Source organism: Diceros bicornis, chromosome 1 (genome assembly GCF_020826845.1).
Source record: "Diceros bicornis minor isolate mBicDic1 chromosome 1, mDicBic1.mat.cur, whole genome shotgun sequence".
Classification (NCBI taxonomy): Eukaryota; Metazoa; Chordata; class Mammalia; order Perissodactyla; family Rhinocerotidae; genus Diceros; species Diceros bicornis.
The window spans coordinates 90,139,947-90,160,457 of NC_080740.1; the positions used below are offsets into that span (position 1 = coordinate 90,139,947).

The 20,511-nt window shown below is 39.0% G+C and overlaps 1 protein-coding gene across 5 annotated transcripts in view; it reads right to left on the reverse strand.

Annotated features, from left to right (window-relative positions):
- UIMC1 (ubiquitin interaction motif containing 1) overlaps positions 1-20,511 on the reverse strand; it is a 128,225-nt gene that overhangs the window by 27,590 nt on the left and 80,124 nt on the right. For all 5 annotated transcript variants that reach the window (XM_058546599.1, XM_058546589.1, XM_058546580.1 and 2 more), the window contains one exon: positions 17,603-17,756. In XM_058546599.1, coding sequence (XP_058402582.1) covers positions 17,603-17,756 — 154 coding nt within the window. The remainder of the gene's footprint in view (positions 1-17,602; positions 17,757-20,511) is intronic.

Genomic DNA, 20,511 nt, shown 5'->3' on the forward strand with positions numbered 1-20,511 from the left:
AGGATAACAAATCAAAAGAGACTTAAGAGAGACATCAACCAAATGTAAAGTGTGAACCTTGTTTAGACTCTGATTTGAACAAACCATTAAAAAAAATTATGAGAAGACTGGAGAAAGGGAGATGCTGACTGGTGTGATAATGGCATTGTGGCTGTATTTGGGGGGGGGGGAGGGGAGTAGCCCTGAGCTAACATCTGATGCCAATCCTCCTCTCTTTGCTGAAGAAGACTGGCCCTGGGCTAACACCTGTGCCCATCTTCCTCTACTTTATATGGGACGCTGCCACAGCACGGCTTGACAAGCAGTGTGTCGGTCCATGCCTGGGATCCGAAACTGAGAATCCTAGGCCACCAAAGCGGAACATGCAAACTTAACCGCTATGCCAGTGGGCTGGCCCTGTGGCTGTACTTTTTTAAAAAATAGTCCTTATCTTTTATAAATACATATTAAAATACTTATAGATGAAATGATACACCTGAAAATTGCTTCAAAAAATCTAGTGGGGGGTGCATGGGAGGCAGGTTATACATGAAAACAGATTGGTTATATGTTGATAATTGCTGAAGCTGGAAAGTGGGTAGGTAGGGATTCATTATATTATTAAACAATAAAAATAAACTCAAAATAAAACCTGCTGTTAAAAACTAACTATGTAAAAACAAAAAAGTAAGAAAAAGATACACATCAAACAGTTAACAGTGGCTTAGATTGGGCTGGAACATGGATGAATATTTTCTGAGTAAAATTTCCCTAAAATGTTCTATAATAAAGATGTACTACTTAAAAAAAAATTGTTAGAAGGCAAAGCAGCCTAAATGATTAAGAGTGGAGCCCTTGGATAAATGACAAATTCCATGGCTGAAGCAGGAAAAGTCAAGGTAACCCCACAACCTCTTGTAATAAAAAGTAAGGAAGTGCTCAAAAAACTGATGGGCACATGCCAAAATGTTATAGAAGACAACCTGAAGGAACTTTCAGATTTGGAACAATTTGAACATCAAAATGACTACTGGAAAGAATTAATTATAATATATCAAATTTAAAAAACGAATCCATGAGTCTATATTACATTAAAAAAATATTAACGGAAGAAGGAGAAAGTTCCTATTTACAGAAGAATGTCAGCTAATCAACGTAGAAGAATGGCAGGAATACAAAAATCCCCATTTACTACTATAGTTACTAATTTAAGTAAGAATCACCAATGGATGCTAATTGCCATGGGTGAATGCTTTATTGGAAATAGGATATTCACACAGCCTCAAAGTATTACCTCACAGATAACATACTGATCACAAAGGGTAAAAGGTACCTTTACAGAAGAAAATCTGGTAGACACCACCTTAGAGAGAGGATCAAATTTAACAACCCTAATAATACAAACTGATATCATTTTCTCCCTGATGTGATGTGTTATAGACTGAATGTTTGTGGCCTTCCCAAATTTGTATGTTGAAATCCAACCCCCCAATGAGATGCTATTAGAATGTGGGGCCTTCGGGAAGTGATCAGGTCATGAATGGGATCAGTGCCATTATAAGGGGCTGAAGAGACCAGAGTTCTCTCCTTCCGCCACATGAGGATACAGTAAGAAGTTGGCAGTCTGCAACCTCAAAGAGGGCCCTCACCAGAACCCAACTATGATGGCACCCTGATTTCAGATTTCCAGCCTCCAGAACTGTGAGAAATAAATTTCTGTTGTTTATAAACTATCTAGCCTATGGTACTTTGTCAGAGCAGTCCAAACTGACTAAGACATGATGCATTTAGAAGAATACAACATTCCCTTTGTTATTCCTCCCAAAAATGTTTAACCTGAATCTAATCCTAAGAAAACATTAGATAAACCCAAACTTAAGTATATTCTGGGAGGAAAAACCAAAGAGGAGAAGCCCCACATTCTGTGAATAAACTCTGCTTAAGTCTCTGGCTGACTCCAGAACCACTCATGTACTAGACAGACTCCAATTAAGGATAAAAGAATCAAACTGAGATTTGAACTGCCTCTCCAAATAACAGCATGCAGTTTGATTCCAACCCAGTTAACTATCTGATAAAACAAACAAAAAACAATACTTCTCTGAGGAATAAAACAGACTCTAGAATATCCACAACATAACGTTCACAATGCCCAGGATACAATCCAAAATTACTTAACATACAAAGAGAATGAGGAAAATATGACCTGTTTTCAATTTATAGGGGAACAACAATTTGAATGACTGCAGATTTCTTATCAGAAATTATGGAGGCCAGAAGATAATGGAATAAAATCTATAAAGTGCTGAAAGAAAAAAATCCATCAACCCAAAATTCTATATTCACTGAAAATATCTTTCAAGAATGATGGTGAAATCAAGACATTTTCAGACAACAAAAATGCTAAGAACGTTTGTTGCCAGCAGATGAACACTACAAGAAATGCTAAAGGCAATTTCTTCAGGCTGAAGGGGATGACACAGTATGAACTCAGATCATAAGGAAGAACAGATGAGTTTCATATTTCACTAAATATGAAAGCATATTTTCCTCTTAATTTTTTTAAAATACAAAGGACTGTTTAGAGCAAAAACTATAACTTTTTTTTATGGGGTTTATAACATACATAGATGTACAAATCACATATGACAACTATACCATAAAAGAAAAGGGAGGGGAATAAATCGACCTATACAGTTACAAGATTTCTACACTTCTCATAAAGTGGCATTAAGTCTAAGCAGATTGTGAAAAGCCTACCTTCCCTAAAGCAGCCACTAAAAATAGAAAGAAGTCTAGCTTAAAAAAAAAAAAAAAAGGCACTTCAAATAATCAAAAAAAAGACAGGAGAGAAAAAAAACAGGAATAAAACAAAAGGGACAAACAAAAAACAATAAAATGGAAGACCTAAATCCAACCACGTCAATAATTAAATTAAATGTTAGTTAAAATTTCCAATTAAAAATTAGAGATTGTCAGGGGCCAGCCCCGTGGCATAGCAGTTAAGTGCATGCGCTCCGCTGCTGGCAGCCCGGGTTCGGATCCCAGGCGCACACCGACGCACCGCTTGTCAGGCCATGCTGTGGCTGCATCCCACATAAAGTGGAGGAAGATGGGCACAGATGTTAGCTCAGGGCGAGTCTTCCTCAGCAAAAAGAGGAGGATTGGCGTGGATGTTAGCTCAGGGCTGATCTTCCTCACACAAACACACACAAAAAAAATTAGAGATTGTCAGAATGAGTAAAAAGCATGACCCAATAGCATGCTGTCTACAAGTAATACATTTAAAAATAAAAATGCAAACGTTAAAACTAAATGAATGGAAAAAGATATACCAGGCAAGCAGTACGCATAGAAGAGCTGAAATGGCTAGAACCATGTCTTGTTGTTCTATTAGATAAAATACACTTCAAGAAAAAGAATATAAGCAGATATAAAGTTGGAAACAACAACATACTTACAAGTTGGCTCTAAAATTTACATGGAAATGCAAAAGACTAGAACATCCACAGTAATCTTAAAAAAGAACAAAATTAGAGAACTTTTGCTACCTGACTTCAAGATTTAATATGAACCTACTGTAATCAAGATATCTGTGGTATTGGTATAAGGATAAACAAATAGATCAATGAACTATAACAGAGAACCCAGACAAAAGCCCTCACTTATACAGTCATTTGATTTTCTACAAAGGCACCAAAGTAACCTAATGAGAAAGGGAAGTCTTTTCAACAAATGGTGCTGAAATAACTAGATAGCCATACAAAAGAAATAAACTTCAACCCTTACCTCACACCACATACAAAAATCAATTCAAGATGTATCATAAACCTAAACAGAAAACAATAACTATAAAAAAAAATTGATAAATTAGACTTCATCTTAAAACTTCTGCTCATCAAGACACCATTAAGAAAATGAATAGGCAAGTTACAGACTAGAAGAAAATATCTGTACAACATATATTTGACAAATGACTGGTATTCAGGAAATATGAAGAACTCCTATCTCAATAAAAAGTCAAACAACCCAATTTACCAGCTTAGTGATTTTGACCAAGTTACTTACTTCTCCCTGGGGATGACAGAATCTAATTTGTAAGGTTGCTGCAAAGATCAGGTGAGATAAGAGTAAGTATAAGTTCATAAGTGCTTAGTGCCTAGCACAAAGCAGTAGTAATAGTAGTCACTATAATTATAAAGACCACGAGTACGTTATAGACCCATGAATTTCAACTTTTTTTTTTTTCAAACAAGAGAATCCTAGTTTCAAATAAAATCTCATTTGAACCCCAATACATAAAATACATAAAAGTAGAGCTCTGGATGAGGCAGATGATGAAGGTGGACTGTTATACCCAGTACCAGTCCTGGCTGCCCTATCCTTACCACACTTCCACAGAACCCTAGTGATCTACAAAACACATTCTGAAAAAGCAATGCTACAGAATTCAGGGACAGGCAAATTATGGGGTGGGCACCTGTTTTTATAAATAAACTTCTATTGGAACACAGCCACCTCATTCATTTACATATTGTCTATGGCCGCTTTCGTGCTATGATGGCAGAGTTGAGTAGCTGTGACAAGGAACTGAGTAGTTGTGACAGAGACCATACCACCCGCAAAGCCTAAAATATTTATCTGTCCCTTTAAGAAAAGTTTGTTAACTTTTGCTTTAAAAGGGTACATTTTCTGAGGGCCTACCTGCATAGCACTGTATTAAGATGCTGTGGAGAGAATAAAAATGACTGTGACATAGTTACTACTAATAGCAATACTAAGCTTAAGTATATATATCATGAATGTTTCTTTCAGTCTTAAAAAGGAACTTTCTTGGGTTTGACTCTCCTGTAAATTAAGAGCCTGAGATATTAGCATCAAAAACTCTCTGCAATGTGTAAAGCTTGTTTGGATCCTGATTTAAATAAGCCAACTGTATGGGCCGGCCCCGTGGCTTAGCGGTTAAGTGTGCACGCTCCGCTGCTGGCGGCCCGGATTCGATCCCGGGCGCGCACCGACACACGGCTTCTCTGGCCATGCTGAGGCCGCGTCCCACATACAGCAACTAGAAGGATGTGCAGCTATGACCTACAACTATCTGCTGCGGCTTTGGGGGAAAAAATAAATAAATAAAATTAAAAAAATAAATAAATAAAATAAAATAAAAAATAAATAAGCCAACTGTAAAAAACAATTATGTGACTCAAGGAGATTTGAACAGATCAGATATCTGATGATATTAATTTTTTTTAGGTATAATAGTATTATGGCTAGGTTTTTTTTTTACGCAATCTTATCTTTCAGAGAAACCTAGTAAAATAATGAAATTATATCAGGGATCTCATTTGAAATAATCTGGGGAGGGAGGTTATGGATGAAACACAGATGAAACAACAGTGACCATAAGTTGATGACTAGGTGGTACATGGAGGTTCAAGGTACTACTATTCTCCCAATGTTTATGTCTGAAATTTTCTGTAATTAAAAGTAAGACAAATACACACAAAAAGTCATTTTTGCAAGACAATAATCAAAATTAAACTGGCCACTGTCTTTTGAAGAAACTGGTGTGACAGTCAGGCAGCACAAATATAAGGACCTAGAAAAAACCCCAAGAGGCTTCTTTCTAAATAATGATTAATGGCAATCAAATCCAGTGGTCGCATATTGTCATGAGAGTCTAAGTTAAAATAATACTAAATAAATTTCATATGGAGAAAAAACTCTGAACTTCTCTGAATTTTACTAAGTGGCTGCTTTATCAATGTTCCTACGAAAGTGAAATGTATGACAGTGGAGCATAACAGAAAACATACAAGCTCTTTAAAATGTTTTACAATATAATATGTACAAATGAATACATATGTGAATCGATCACCCAGCTTAAGAATTAGACTATTACCAAAACTGATTAGCTGTGTGCTTCTTCCTGATCCCATCTTCTGCCTCCACGCACTCCCTCAAGAAGCCTTTATTCTCAAAATTATGTTATCCTTACACAGTTTTACCATAAATTCTTAAAACAATATACTGACAATCATATTGGATTTAGTATTCTGAAACTTTTTTTTTTTTAATATGAACATTTATGGATGACTCTTTGGAGTACAAGCTTTTGAATTAAAGCTGGTTGCGTATCCCATCCAGCTCTCGCCACTTTCCAGGTATGTGATCTTGGAGAAATTATTTTCCTGTCATGCCTCAGTTTCCACTTCTATAAAAGTAGAATAATATCTGCTTCAAAAGATGGTTGTGAGAATTAAAATAGAATATACAAAAAGCACAGTTCCTGCTCTACAGGAGGTGCACATAAATGGTAGCTATTGTGGTTAATGTTAGGTATAATTTATAAAGACTTGGCAAATTAAATCTTTTTACTTAATGGAAAAATAGTATCTTGCTATCAAGTGTTTCCTTTATATTAGGTCCTTAGAAAACTCATTAGTAACAAGTCAGTCTGTGAATGGTTAATCTCCACAGCCACCACCAGAATTAATTCTGATAGTTCATCTAATCCTATGACTTTGCACACATGCTTTTATAGAGGTGACTTATGTCACATCAACTGTTCACCAGGAAGTAGTCTGAATCTATCAAACTGTTTCTTTCAGTAACTGAAAAGCTGACAAGGTCAATTCTGATGAGATCAGATTACATGTTTGCACTCAGGGGTGAAGGATTCTAGTACTCCACCTTCCTAAAACTGACTGAGGCTTCTATGGTCTCCCCAAACTTTCCTCTGACTGTGTGTGTCCTCATCTCTACACATGAGAAGGCAGACAGAACACAGCAATGAAGAACAATGCTAGCTCTGGAATCAGGCACACCTGGGCTTGGGCCCTGGGCTTTGCTGCTTATTAACTGTCTGATGCTGGACAAGTACTAAACCTCTCTGACACTAGTTTCCTCATGGGTAAAATGGAGATAACAATAACCCTTATCCTCTAAGGTAATTATAGTCCTGACTGTGGCTCTAAGATAGTTTTAATGGAGATGATTGATCTAATACTAATTCCTCGAACTTTCTTCTTTTTTAAAATGCTCTACATGCATGAATTAAAAAGTGTGACTAGATCATGAAGTGAGAGAACTTCTCTAAAGTGGCTTTGGTTGTTAATATTCCTTCAACACATAAAGCTCTGGGTATTAACTCAAGTGTTAATAAGAGCTATTTTATTTTTCAAGGAAAGAATAAGCACATCTGGCAGAAGAAAACTGCTAAAAGAAATCCTGAAGCCTGGCTCTTCAGGAGCAAGGCACAATGAGTAGGAGTAACTGACACAAAGACAAAGTCAACGTTAAGAGGAACAGGATGGGAAGAGTGAAGGCACTGAGGACTCAAGCAGATATGGATTACCATCAGACTATCATTTCACATGCCACATCACACAGCAACTTTATGAACGCACCGTAGTGGAGCTGATATTTTGTCCCACAGAAATGCTGAACAAAAGTTGTCAGAAGACAAATGAGGTGACGGGGCGGGGAGAAGACAGGGTAGGACGGACGACACACTGCTGCTACATCATTAAACAAGAGGAGAGAGTTACATGCAGCGGAACATAACAAGTCTGGGGTGGAGGTACTGGTCTAGAGTTCATCCTGTAGTTAAGAGCTATGATGTATTTCTATGTCAGTATCATAGGCTTTCAAATAAGATGGTGGCTTCCCCAGAAAACACCCAACAGTTCTGGGGTCAAGCCTATCAAAGAGGAATCTACTTTAAATATACCACTTTTGGCATCCAGCTGCTGCTGACAACCATACCAGACCACTACCTCTTTCTACCTCTTAGCTTCCTCCTCCCATCATCAATGGCAATGAATTCTTTATCCTTTCTCCTTGCTGCCCACTCCCCTCTTAATTCTGCATGGATTCCAATACTGTTTTCCCTGTATCAGTGCCACTTCTATTCACACCAATTAGATCTTTCTGCAGGATCAGCACTGCTTCTACTTCAAGAAATAAAAGCTTTGATGGTGTTCACAGAAGAAGGAGGTTGCCGTCCCAGGCTGCATAAATCTGGAAACTTGGTAAGAACTGATGGGTGGGTGGAAAAAACCTGGAAAACACCTTTGAAGCAAAAGGCAAATCATTTATAAAGAACTTAAATAAACTGATAAGAAAAATATTATGAACCCAATAGATAACTGGTCAAGTTCAGAGAACAATTCTCAAAGAAGAAATACAAATGGGCTTTTTAAAAAAAGAAAAAAGTTCAACTTTACTACTAATCAAAGAAATATAAAGTATAATGAAATGCCATTGATTACCTATCAAATAGGACACAATTTTTTTAAAAAGAGTATTTCTCCAGATGGCCAATAGGCGCATGAAAAGATGTTCAACATCACTAATCATCAGGGAAATGCAAATCAAAACAACACTAAGATATCACCTCACGCCCGTTAGAATGGCTATAATCACCAAGACAAAAAACAACAAATGTTGGAGAGGATGTGGAGAAACAGGAACCCTCATACACAGCTGGTGGGAATGCAAATTGGTGCAGCCTCTATGGAAAACGGTATGGGGATTCCTCAAAGAATTAAAAACAGAAATACCCTATGATCCAGCTATCCCACTACTGGGAATCTATCCAACGAACCTGAAGTCAACAATCCAAAGAGGCTTATGCACCCCTATGTTCACTGCAACATTATTCACTACAGCCAAGAAGTGGAAGCAACCTAAGTGTCCCTCGACTGATGACTGGATCAGGAAGATGTGGTATATATATGCAATGGAATACTACTCGGCCATAAAAAAGACAAAATCGTCCCATTTGCAACAACAAGGATGGGCCTGGAGGGTATTATGTTAAGTGAAATAAGCCAGAAAGAGAAAGACAAACACTGTAAGATCTCACTCATATGTGGAATATAAACCAACACACAGACAGAGAAAACTGTATTGTGGTTACCAGGGGCAATGGGGGTAGCGGGTGGGCACAAGGGGTGAAGGGAGACATATATGGTGATGGACAAACAAAAATGTACAAACCAAAATTTCACAATATTATAAACTATTAAAACATCAATTAAAAAAAAGAGTATTTCTCAGTATTTGGAATGGTGTGGTGAAAGGAACACTCTCATGTGCTACTGGTGAGAATTTAAATGAGTATAACCTTTCCAGAAAGCAATCTTAAAACCTTATACATATAATCCAGTAATGCCACTTTTAGTAACCCAGTTTAAGGAAATAATTCTAATCAAAAATTCAGACAATTTATACATTACAAGACTCACTGCTATTTTAGATGTGTTATCTTTAAGAGACAAAAAAAAAGGTAAAAAAACCCATGCCTGATAGTAGGGGAACACAAGAACCTGTCCTTGTTTATCACCAATCAGAAGTAACCCCTTCCTCCTTTGTGAGTGGTTAGTGCCCCTATTTTCACACTTCAACTGATTTGTATCATACTTAATTGTGCCCAACCTCTGTTTGCCTCAATGTACTGTGAATTCCCTGAATACAAATTTGAGGTCCCATCCAGCTCTGTATCGTATCCCTCACCACCTCTTGAGCACTCCCAGCACCTAGCACAAAACTTCACTAATAGTAGGACACAAAAACTTTTAAATTCAATCACTGTACAAAGCAAATTAATCAATAACTTCAGAGATAGTATAATTTTACACATATAAAGACATATGAATGCACATAAAAGACATGAACAAACACTAAATTTATAACCGACCTAATTCTACCAAAATTTGGAATAAACTCCATTCCACAAGATTATAGGAATGAGTATTAGATTGCAGTAGTCAGAATCTACAGCCACACCTTCCTGCCTGGAACACAGACGTGAGGTCTAGAGATGCAAAAGCTATCTTGAAACCACTTAGTCAGGAAGCCACAAGTCAAGAATTATAAAGCCAAAAGAGAAAAGCCTAAGTTCTCATTACATTACTGAGCCACTGCCTCACTCTAGATATTTTCTTATGTGAGAAAAAGAAATCCCACATGTTAAACCCATTGTTAATGGTGTTTTCTGTTACTGTGATCGATAGCGTTTTCTGCTACTTGTTCTAACTTACAAACGATACAAACCCATCCTTGGTTACAGTGACTAGACTAAGGGTGGACACAAATCAAATAAAGCCAATCAGAGTCTTTCTCTAGACTGACCTATGGTCTCAAGAGAAAGAACTCCTTTCTATTAAAGGCTGAAAGTCTACAGCTGCTGGCAGACATTTTGCTTGCCCCTTGAAAAAAGCCTACCTGTTGAATAAAGACAAGTGGAGTCAAAGGATGGAGAAAGACGTCATCTGAGCTCCTAGAGCCAGCTCCGCCTGCAGCCTACCCCAGACTTCCCAATTATTATGCAAACTAACTTCTCTTTTTTGCTTAAGGTTACTTGAATTATATTTCCAACACTTGCATCCAAAAGAGTCCTATATACAACAGTAGGGTAAACATAAAAATAATTCTTTTATAGTTGAAAAAAACTTTGCCCCATATTAACCCACATAACTCAAGTTACATTTGTCATTCTTCAATTGCCTGCTATTTCCTTTCATAATGTCCACACTACAACCACAGTGAATCACTTGCTCTTTTCTGTACACCTTTCATATTTTTCTATATATGTGAATTTTGCCTACTGTTCTTTTACATCAATGCCCTTCCCTCTCAATATCTAATCATATTTCCTCTGAAACACCACAGGATTTTATCTGTATGTCCCTTAGTAGTTTTGACCTTGTATTACAGTTATTCATGTACATGTCTTATCTACTCAACTACACTGTAATCTCAGTGTGTTTAGATTTGTCTATCTCCCCACAGGTCAGTCTGTTTCCAAAATCCATGTTATTTCTACTAAACCTTGCTATTTACCAATTGTTAACACCTAAATAGTTAGGTGTCAATAGCAATATACTTAATCTAATCCTCCTGGGTACCACAAAAGCCACATTAATATAGTGAGAAGATTGAAGGGGGTACAAATTATATTCAGGTAGGCAAATAGAGGTATAAAAAACAGAAAAAGTCAACTTTGTCTAATTTAAGAAATGTTTTACTTAGACATGTTCAGGTCTGATGATTTTTGCTGAGTCACCCAAGTCAAGCGTCTTCTAGGCCTCAGTCCTTCTCTGTTAGCTCTCAGGCAAATTTATAACAAGTACTCTTACCTCCACCCACCCACTTACCCACCATTATTATTCCAGGAAATATCCATGAAGAGAAAATCCACTCCTGGCAGTATCTTGACTCTAAGCCATACCCCTGAATCTAGGCCCAAAGTGTATATACAGTTAATGCCTTCAGCTTCCCTAACTCTCCTATGGTCTATTTCTCACCAGCTTATTCTTAACCACATTGACTCTCATGCCTTTCCCTGCCTTTCATCTTTCCCTTAGCTCTACCTGGCTGATGGCTTATCTTTCACGTATTAGCACTCAGAAACACTACACAGGCAGGAAGTATATTCAATAATAACAGCAGCTACCGTTTACTGAATACCTATTACACGCTAGACACACTGCTAGGTACTTTATAAAGTGTCTCTGATTCTCATGACAATCCTGATGATGTCAGACTTATTTTATAAACAAGGCACCTGCTCCTCAATGAGGTAAGTTGTCAAATATTACCCAGCTGACAAGTATTACAGGTGAAATTTAAGTTTAGATCTGCCTAGTTCCAAAGCCTGTGTTTCGCCCACTCGATCACACTGCCAAAAATAAAATGTTGGCTGTTCTCCCAGCTTCCACCCTTGTCCCCCACCCCAACAATCTATTCACGCAGCAGCCAGAGCGATCCTTTGCTCAAATATTAATTCATTCTCTGCACAAATCCCTCTAAGGATTCCTCCTTTGCTCAGAGTAAAAGCTTGGGTCCTTACTGTGACCTAAGAGCCCTCTCTGGTCTCATTGTTTATCTCTCCCTCATTTACTCCACTCCAGCCACACTGGCTTGTCATTCCTCATATACATCAAGCCTGTTCACACCTCAGGGTCTTTGCACTTACTATTCCTCTGCCTGTGACACTCCCTCCTCTCCACTTTGAAATCCTCTTAGCTTATTCCCCCACTTCCTTTAGGTCTCTGCTCAAATGTCACCTTCTCAATGGGATCTTCCTTGACCACCTATTTTAAATTGCTGCCTCCTGCCCTCAGTACTCCTATCCCCTCTCTTCCTTTGCTTTCTTTTTTTCTCCAAAATACATATCACCACTTGACATACTGTATTTTTATTTATTATCAGTACCCCACTACTAGAATATAAGCTCCATGAGAACAGGGACTTTGTACATTCTGCTCACTGTGTCTGGTATATAGCAAGTCCTTAGTAAATATTTATTGAATGAGTAAACGGAGAGCTTTATTCTTCCTAGGTGTTTAAATAAAAATGGTCTCAAAGACATTTTCCAGAAAGCAAATTCAAAGGCAACATACCTTTGTCCTAGTCTAGATTAATTCAGCAAATCCTCTCCCCTCAAACAATACCTTTAAAGAACACTCCCTCTAATTTGTGTGTAGTTGTGAATAGATAGCCATGTCACTGAACAACAAACTGAGCAGACTGAGCCAACTTAACCAGAGTGTAGTATTATAATCACATAAAACTTACAGCAAAGTTCATCAGATACATATTTAATGATATGCATAATTGTTATTGTGCTGCACGGTAACTAGGCATAAATGGTAGACACTTCTTGTAAATGACTCTAATTACTACTTCTTTTACACAGCCAAAGATCCTAGCACAGGGGCTGGCCCCGTGGCATAGCAGTTAAGTGCATGTGCTCCGCTGCTGGCGGCCCGGGTTCGGATCCGGGCTCGCACTGATGTACCACTTGTCAGGCCATACTGTGGCGGCATCCTACATAAAGTGGAGGAAGATCGGCACAGATGTTAGCTCAGGGCCAGTCTTCCTCAGCAAGAAGAGGAGGATTTGGCATGGCTGTTAGCTCAGGGCTGATCTTCCTCACCAAAAAAAAAAAAAGGATCCCAGCATGTCTTGGATCAGAATCAGGGAAAACAGGAAGGAGGGGAAAGCTGGATACTTAACTCTGGGAGGGGTAAGTCCTCTCTCTTATGCTATCCCCTTAGGCACTGAGCTGATGGTCTCCCAGGCTGGGTTATATGTTTTCAAGAGTAACTCTCTCCCCTCTATAGTAGGAGAGGCTTCCTTTTACCACAGATTAAAAAATTAGGCTGGGGGCCTGGCCTCTGTCTCCAGTAATAAAGCTGAGAGAAACCAGAACAATCACTACTGTCTCTGACATGGAAGACCGGGGCAGGCAAGCTGGTGGAGAAATCAAATAAAGACAGCAAACTTACTGAGGACCTACTATACACCAAACACGCTAGTAGGTACTTTGCATAATTCCTTTAACTACTTCCCCACCCCACCTACAGCCCCACATTCTGTTCCCAGCAAAGTAGAGGAGTAAGCAGAGAGTGGGATAGTTCCACTGAGGAGTCCCTGCTCCAAATTCTTTCATAGGGCCTAAAATGTCACCAGCGAGGGTAATTTAGGTTAGCAAGCTAACACTACTAGGAAGATTAAGAGGAAGAAGCTCTTGTTTAGTGGCTGCTTCCCTTGCTTCCTCTCTTATCTAACCCATATGAGGATAAAGGGCCCTCTACTTTCCTACAGGTTTATCTAAACCTATGCAGCCTTCCAGCCCAACTAAGCCCACCCTCTCTGAGACATCACCCCTATTCACTGCAGCTCTCCTTTTTCCTACTGCACTTACTGTCAGGGATATTCATTTGGGTACACGATCACTCACTTTGTAGCGTCTTGTAATTAATATCCTAGGTTAACAATTATCTCCCCAATGAGACTGCAAGCTCCTTAATGGCAGAAATCTTGTCTTAAACTTCTTTAGTAACCCACACCATTAAAAAAAGTGTTGCATAAGTATCTGGATGAATTCAAGTTAAGTAGGAAGGCAATAGGTGACAGGAAATTTTTGGTTCTAGGTAGAGAAGTTGGTGTTGAAAAGAAGTTTGTAGTATTCTAGATTTGTCTTTATTGTACTTCTGAACTAATTTTTAAAACAAATTTCCCTATAAAAAAGAAAGTGTGACTGTCACTTAAGATACAGCAGACATCTTTGGATGGAGGTCTGAGACATTTGGATCAGAGCTATGAGACATACAGTGCCAAGCATATAAGAGCTTGCAATTCTATCAGAAAACACACTTACATCTATGTCTGAAAGAGTCCTCAAAACTAGAGTGTAAATCAAAATGAGCAGCATTAGGCAATCACTGACCCTTGGCCCAATGGAATAAAGAGAACCTGAAACGCCTTCCCTGAATGAACGACAATGCAAGTCTCAGTCTACTTTGCCCGATGGTGTCAGCTTCTCAACAAGTTCCATGAGAACAACCTGGTTCTGGTGGGATACGCCTGTATTTGGTTTGAGAAAACTCAGAAACAAGCCTCAATCAATTTCAACAGCAAGTATCTGGGGCTGTGAGTTGCCCCACCACACCCTAGTAAGGAAGAACAGATTTAAAAGCAAATATCATGCAGCTGAAAGATGTCTGACAGTAATGAATACCAAAGCTACCTGTTTAAGCACAAACTATCAGAGTTCAGTCTGGAAATGTCAGTAGGAGCTACTCTATGCTACTCCTTACCTAATAACTCTGACCAGAAGAAGGTCATCTATTCCTAGAGCTCAAGGGACATTCAGCTTCTCAAACTCATTTATTTCTCTGGACCTCAATGCTGAGTAGGTTGTTGACTCAGATAACTAATTCCAGTTGGGTAAGCACGTTTGGTAAGATAGACAAGAATAGTTTCTTCCTTCTCTGGTCACCAAATGCCCAGCCTAGAATTCTTTTAGTCACTGGAACTCAGCTAAAAATCAGACTAAAGAGCAATGTCAAACTAAAACTAAATCTAGAATCCTAGTCCTTCAGTGCTCTTCTATTAAAAGGAGTTGATGACTAGATTTAGGTTTTCAACTTTCATTGTATTTAAAAGACTACAATGCTATTCATAAAGACCCTTAAAAATGATGACAAAATCTTTTTTTTTGTGTGTGAGGAAGATCAGCCCTGAGCTAACATCCGTTGCCAATCCTCTTTTTTTTTTTTTTTTTTTGCTGAGGAAGACTGGCCCTGGGCTAACATCCATGCCCATCTTCCTCTACTTTATATGGGATGCCGCCACAGCATGGCTTGACAAGCGGTCCATCGGTGTGTGCCCAGGATCCAAACCTGTGAACCCCGGGCTGCCGAAGCGGAGCATGCGCACTTAACAGCTTGCACCACCGAGCCGGCCCCAGTGATGACAAAATCTTTGACCTAGTAATTCCACTACTGGGAACAGTAACAGTGGCTAAAAGTTTTTAAGTACTTACTATGTGCTAGGCACTGTGCTAAGCACTTACCTTAAAATATCTCATATAACCTGAAGAAAACTGAATAAAGTAATTACTATTATTTGACAGATATATAAAGGGAAGCTTGGAAACTAGCACAGGGTCACACACTACTAAGTGACAGAGGTAGGACTCAACCTCAGATTGACTGGACTCTAGAGCCCATCTTTTTTACTACCACCAAACTAGAAGTATATCCTTGGGAAATAACCCTAAAATACAGCAACAACTTTAGGCATAAGAGGCTCAATGTCATGTAAGTATAACACGGCAACTTGAAGCATTCCATATACAAAACAGTTAAGTAAACGGAGGCAATTCAGATTACAGAATATTATGTAGACATTAAAAATATTTTTACACATAACTTTCAGTGATATAGGGGAAATTTTATGCTGTAAGTATAAAAGAGGCACATTTGAACAGTGATGTTTTAGTGGTGAACACAATGTAGTCTATACAGAAGTCAGAACATAATGACGTACACCCGAAATTTATATGTTATAAACCAAGGTTACCGCAATTAAAAAAATGGGGGAAAAAAGCAAAACACAAAATTTTACATATACTCATCAGAGTTCAACTATATAAAAAATATATCTGCACACAGAAAAATATAAATTTACTACTAAATAAAAAAGGCAAGTTGCAGAATAACACATATATATATAGCATGGTCCCATTTATGTAAATAGCGCCTGACTCATTTTAAGTATTCAATAAATGTAAGCCATTATTATTATTATTACAGTGAATATGTACTACTTCATAATCAGAAAGATCCACAAATTTATTTAATTTTTTTTTTTAATTTTGATTTATTTATTTTTTCCCCCAAAGCCCCAGTAGATAGTTGTATGTCATAGCTGCACATCCTTCTAGTTGCTGTATGTGGGATGCGGCCTCAGCATGGCTGGAGAAGTGGCGTGTTGGTGCGCGCCTGGGATCCGAACCCAGGCCGCCAGCAGCGGAGCGCGCACACTTAACCACTAAGCCACGGGGCCGGCCCAACGAATTTATTTAAATAATAAGTTTAAGTACTTCCTTATTTAATAAATAAAAAGGGTATTACTTCAGAAAAATTAAATAACATGTGCCTTTCTTTCCTAGAAATCTTAACTTATAAAATACCTCACAATTATACAATTTCAGATTAAACACCTCTAAGTTATAGGAATCACGTAGCACTAAGAAAAACGTTGCAACACTTCCAATCATCCAAGGTATGGTTACATTCAGCATGTTGGACCACAGAGAGCTGGGCTGATACTATTATACTTAAGAGTTTAAAGTCATAGACAGAAAGGCAAGATGAGGGCTGGAATTTCAAGGACTATGACGAACAAGCAGATTCTCTTGGCCAATATCTCACACTGCACCAAAACTTAAGACTTTTGGTGCGCTCTTTTTTTTTTTGTGAGGAAGATCAGCCCTGAGCTAACATCCATGCCAATCCTCCTCTTTTTGCTGAGGAAGACTGGGCCTGAGCTAACATCTATTGCCAATCCTCCTCCTTTTTCTCCCCAAAGCTCCAGTAGATAGTTGTATGTCATAGTTGCACATCTTTCTAGTTGTTGTATGTGGGACGCCACCTCAGCATGGCCAGACAAGTGGTGCGTCGGTGCGTGCCCGGGATCCGAACCCGGGCTGCCAGTAGCGGAGCATGCGCACTTAACCACTAAGCCACGGGGCCAGCCCCTGGTACACTCTTGAAGAGATAACCAACAGCTCCAGGGTGATGCAGCAGAGACATGTAGGACATGAATGGAAATTAGGAATATTTTTCAGCTGCTTTTCAGGAATATTTTTCAGGAATGCTTTTCAGCTGTATTTAGGTAGAATTTCCACATACACAAAAAACTCACAAGGGACTTATTTTGAATGAAAAATGGGAAACTCTAGAACTTAGTTCCTCAAGTTCCACAGGAGTCTCAATATTTGAATATATAAGTTGAAATGCAAGATCAATGGCGTTGTACTAATTTTTGGCCTACCTACGGCAAAGAATAAGTTGAAACATTAAAAGATGAAAGATTTTTCCCTTCCCCGTCTCCTTTTGTGCAACAAAATAGTATACCCACCCAAGTAATAAAGAACATGAAAAGTACTAGAGAATTAACTAGACAGAAAAAACAAAACCAAAAAACCAACAACTTTAACTCCGAAGAATAGCTGAAGAAGAGTTTCCTGCACTGTATTGTATAGGATTACAAAACCATCACACAAACAGACAAGAGTCCGGCTGTCCTGCTAAGTCTTTACCTGTATCTTGCCCCATCAGCCCATTGCAGTACATGGCATGTTGCTCGATCTTTGTGCGGGGAAAGCCTCGGCCACATACTGGGCAGGATACCCGGGTAGTGGATGAGAAGGTAGAAGTAGGTATTTCCTTCTCTGCATCTTCCCTGTTACCAACCTGAAAAACACGACAATGGCAACTGTAACAGCTTTACCTTATAAAATATCTTTTCCTTCAAAGAACTGCAAGAGACTTGATCCCATATTTCATTTACTTACAAAGAGACAATACCAATCAGTGTGCCAAATTCAGGACTGAGGACTGGGAGATACATTAACATAGTTAATACTTATTCAGTGCCTGTCTACTATGTGTTAAGCACTCTGCAGGTAATACTCATTTAATCCTCATAGTAATCTCACAAAGGTATTAAGATACCCTTTTTACAACTTAGAAAAGCATTGTCCAAAACAGTAAAGCAACTTGCCCAAAGTTACAGAACAAATAAGTGGCAGAACTGAAATTCAAACCAAAGACTATTTGTCTCCAAATCCTGAGGGCATTCCTCTTTCTCACACTGCAAGGCACTGTCCTCATTGGGTCTGTATGCTGTGTCTGCCGTGTTTCAAACAATCTGTATATCAACAGCATGTTAAAGACACTTTTTCAATCTCACAAAAGAACTGTTGGGGCTGGCCAGGTGGCGTAGTGGTTAAGTTCACATGCTCCGCTTCGGCAGCCCAGGGTTCTCAGGTTTGGATCCCGGGCGTGGACCTATCAAGCCATGCTGTGGCAGGTGTTCCACGTATAAAGTGGAGGAAGATGGGCACAGATGTTAGCCCAGGGCCAATCTTCCTCAGCAAAAAGAGGATTGGCAACAGGTGTTAGCTCAAGGCTAATCTTCCTCACCAAAAAAACAACTGTGATAACTGTGACTTCAGACATAAGGAGTTAGAAAACAAAAGAGCTCTAAGCAAAAGCAGCACAACTAAAATTTAAGAACCTAGGCCTCAGCTTAGACTAGCAAGACATATCACCTCCTGTGTTTTATTTGTGACTTTTGGATTGAAAGAGAAAACACAACTAAGACCAAAATATTTTTTTTTTATGAGGAAGATCAGCCTTGAGCTAACATCCATGCCAATCCTCCTCTTTTTTTGCTGATGAAGACTGGCCCTGGGCTAACAACCATGCCCATCTTCCCCTATTTTATATGGGACGCCACCATAGCATGGCCTGACAAGCGATGCATTGGTGCATGCCCGGGATCCGAACCCAGGCCGCCAGCAGTGGAGCACAGGCACTTAACCGCTACGCCACGGGGCCAGCCCCGACCCAAATACTTAACAAGGCCCAAAGAAAAGTCATCAAGACAATTCTGCCAAAGCCATTCTTATACCTTATCTCTCTTACTCCTCTCAGTGTTTTATTAGTCATCATTTTTCCTGTATGTGCCAGTGTCTCTAAGAGGCAGTTTTATTTTACCTTTACAGGTCAGAGCTGAGAACCCTGCAGGGATTAATTCAACAGTATGCATGAGCACTGCAGCACTACTGCCTCACACTTGCTTCAAAGGACAGCATGTCCTATCCAATCAATGTGAAACTGTCCTGCATAGCCACTGCTTCCATTTAAGAGCAAGGAGCACCTGGACTGTCATTATGTCTTACTATAGGGGAAAAAAATAAACCCTCTTCTGGTACAAGAATAAAATAGGACCAAAACTGCAATGGGTAGATAATTTGAGCTCTGAGCCAACTGTTTTTTGTTTTTTTTGGTCTCCAAGTTTAGGCCAAAATCTACCGCTTGTGAATGTGATTCACGGGGGGAATGTGAACGGACCATCTAAATACAAAGTCAAGCAGTTTCTACAACTGCCAGAAAATGTAGTTTTCAACACACCTGCCTTTTACTTAAGAAGACATACTCTGAAAGGGTATAATAGTATCTATACTATTCCAGGTTTGGCCAAGCATTTTCCACATCCATCCCTCACAACAACGCAGAGGTATCAGTAGCTCCAGTATTACAGAAGAGAAAGTGAAGCGTGGAGGGCAAAGTAACCTGCTGATTACAAAGTTAGTAAGTGGAAAATCTAGACTCAGACCCAGGCCTGTGTGGCATCAAAACCTTCAGTATCTCCATTCCACCATGTTGTGGCAAAAGCAAAAAGTACCCCCTCCACACATATACGGACAGCTAATTTTCGACAAAGGTGCTAAGAACATGCAATGGAGAAAGGAAAGTCTCTTCAATAAATGGTGTTGGGAAAACTGGACAGCCACATGCAAAAGAATGAAAGTGGACCATGTGCTATCGCCATTCACAAAAATTAACTCAAAATGGATCAAAGACCTGAAGGTGAGACCTGAAACTATAAAACTCATAGAAGAAAATATAGGCAACACACTATTTGACATCGGTTTTAAAGGAATCTTTTCGGATGACATGCCTACCCAGACTAGGGAAACTAAAGAAAAAATAAACAAGTGGGACTTTATCAGATTAAAGAGCTTTTATAAGACAAATGAAACCAGAATCAAGATGAACAACCAACCAACCAGCTGGGAGAGAATATTTGCAAAACATACATCTGACAAGGGGTTGATCTCCATAATATATAAAGAACTCACACAATTGAACAACAAAAAAACAAACAACCTGATCAAAAAATGGGCAGAGGAAATGAACAGACACTTCTCCAAGGAAGATATACAGATGGCCAATAGGCACATGAAAAGATGCTCAACATCACTAATCATCAGGGAAATGCAAATCAAAACAACACTAAGATACCACCTCACCCCGTTAGAATGGCTATAATCACCAAGACAAAAAACAACAAATGTTGGAGAGGATGTGGAGAAACAGGAACCCTCATACACAGCTGGTGGGAATGCAAATTGGTGCAGCCTCTATGGAAAACGGCATG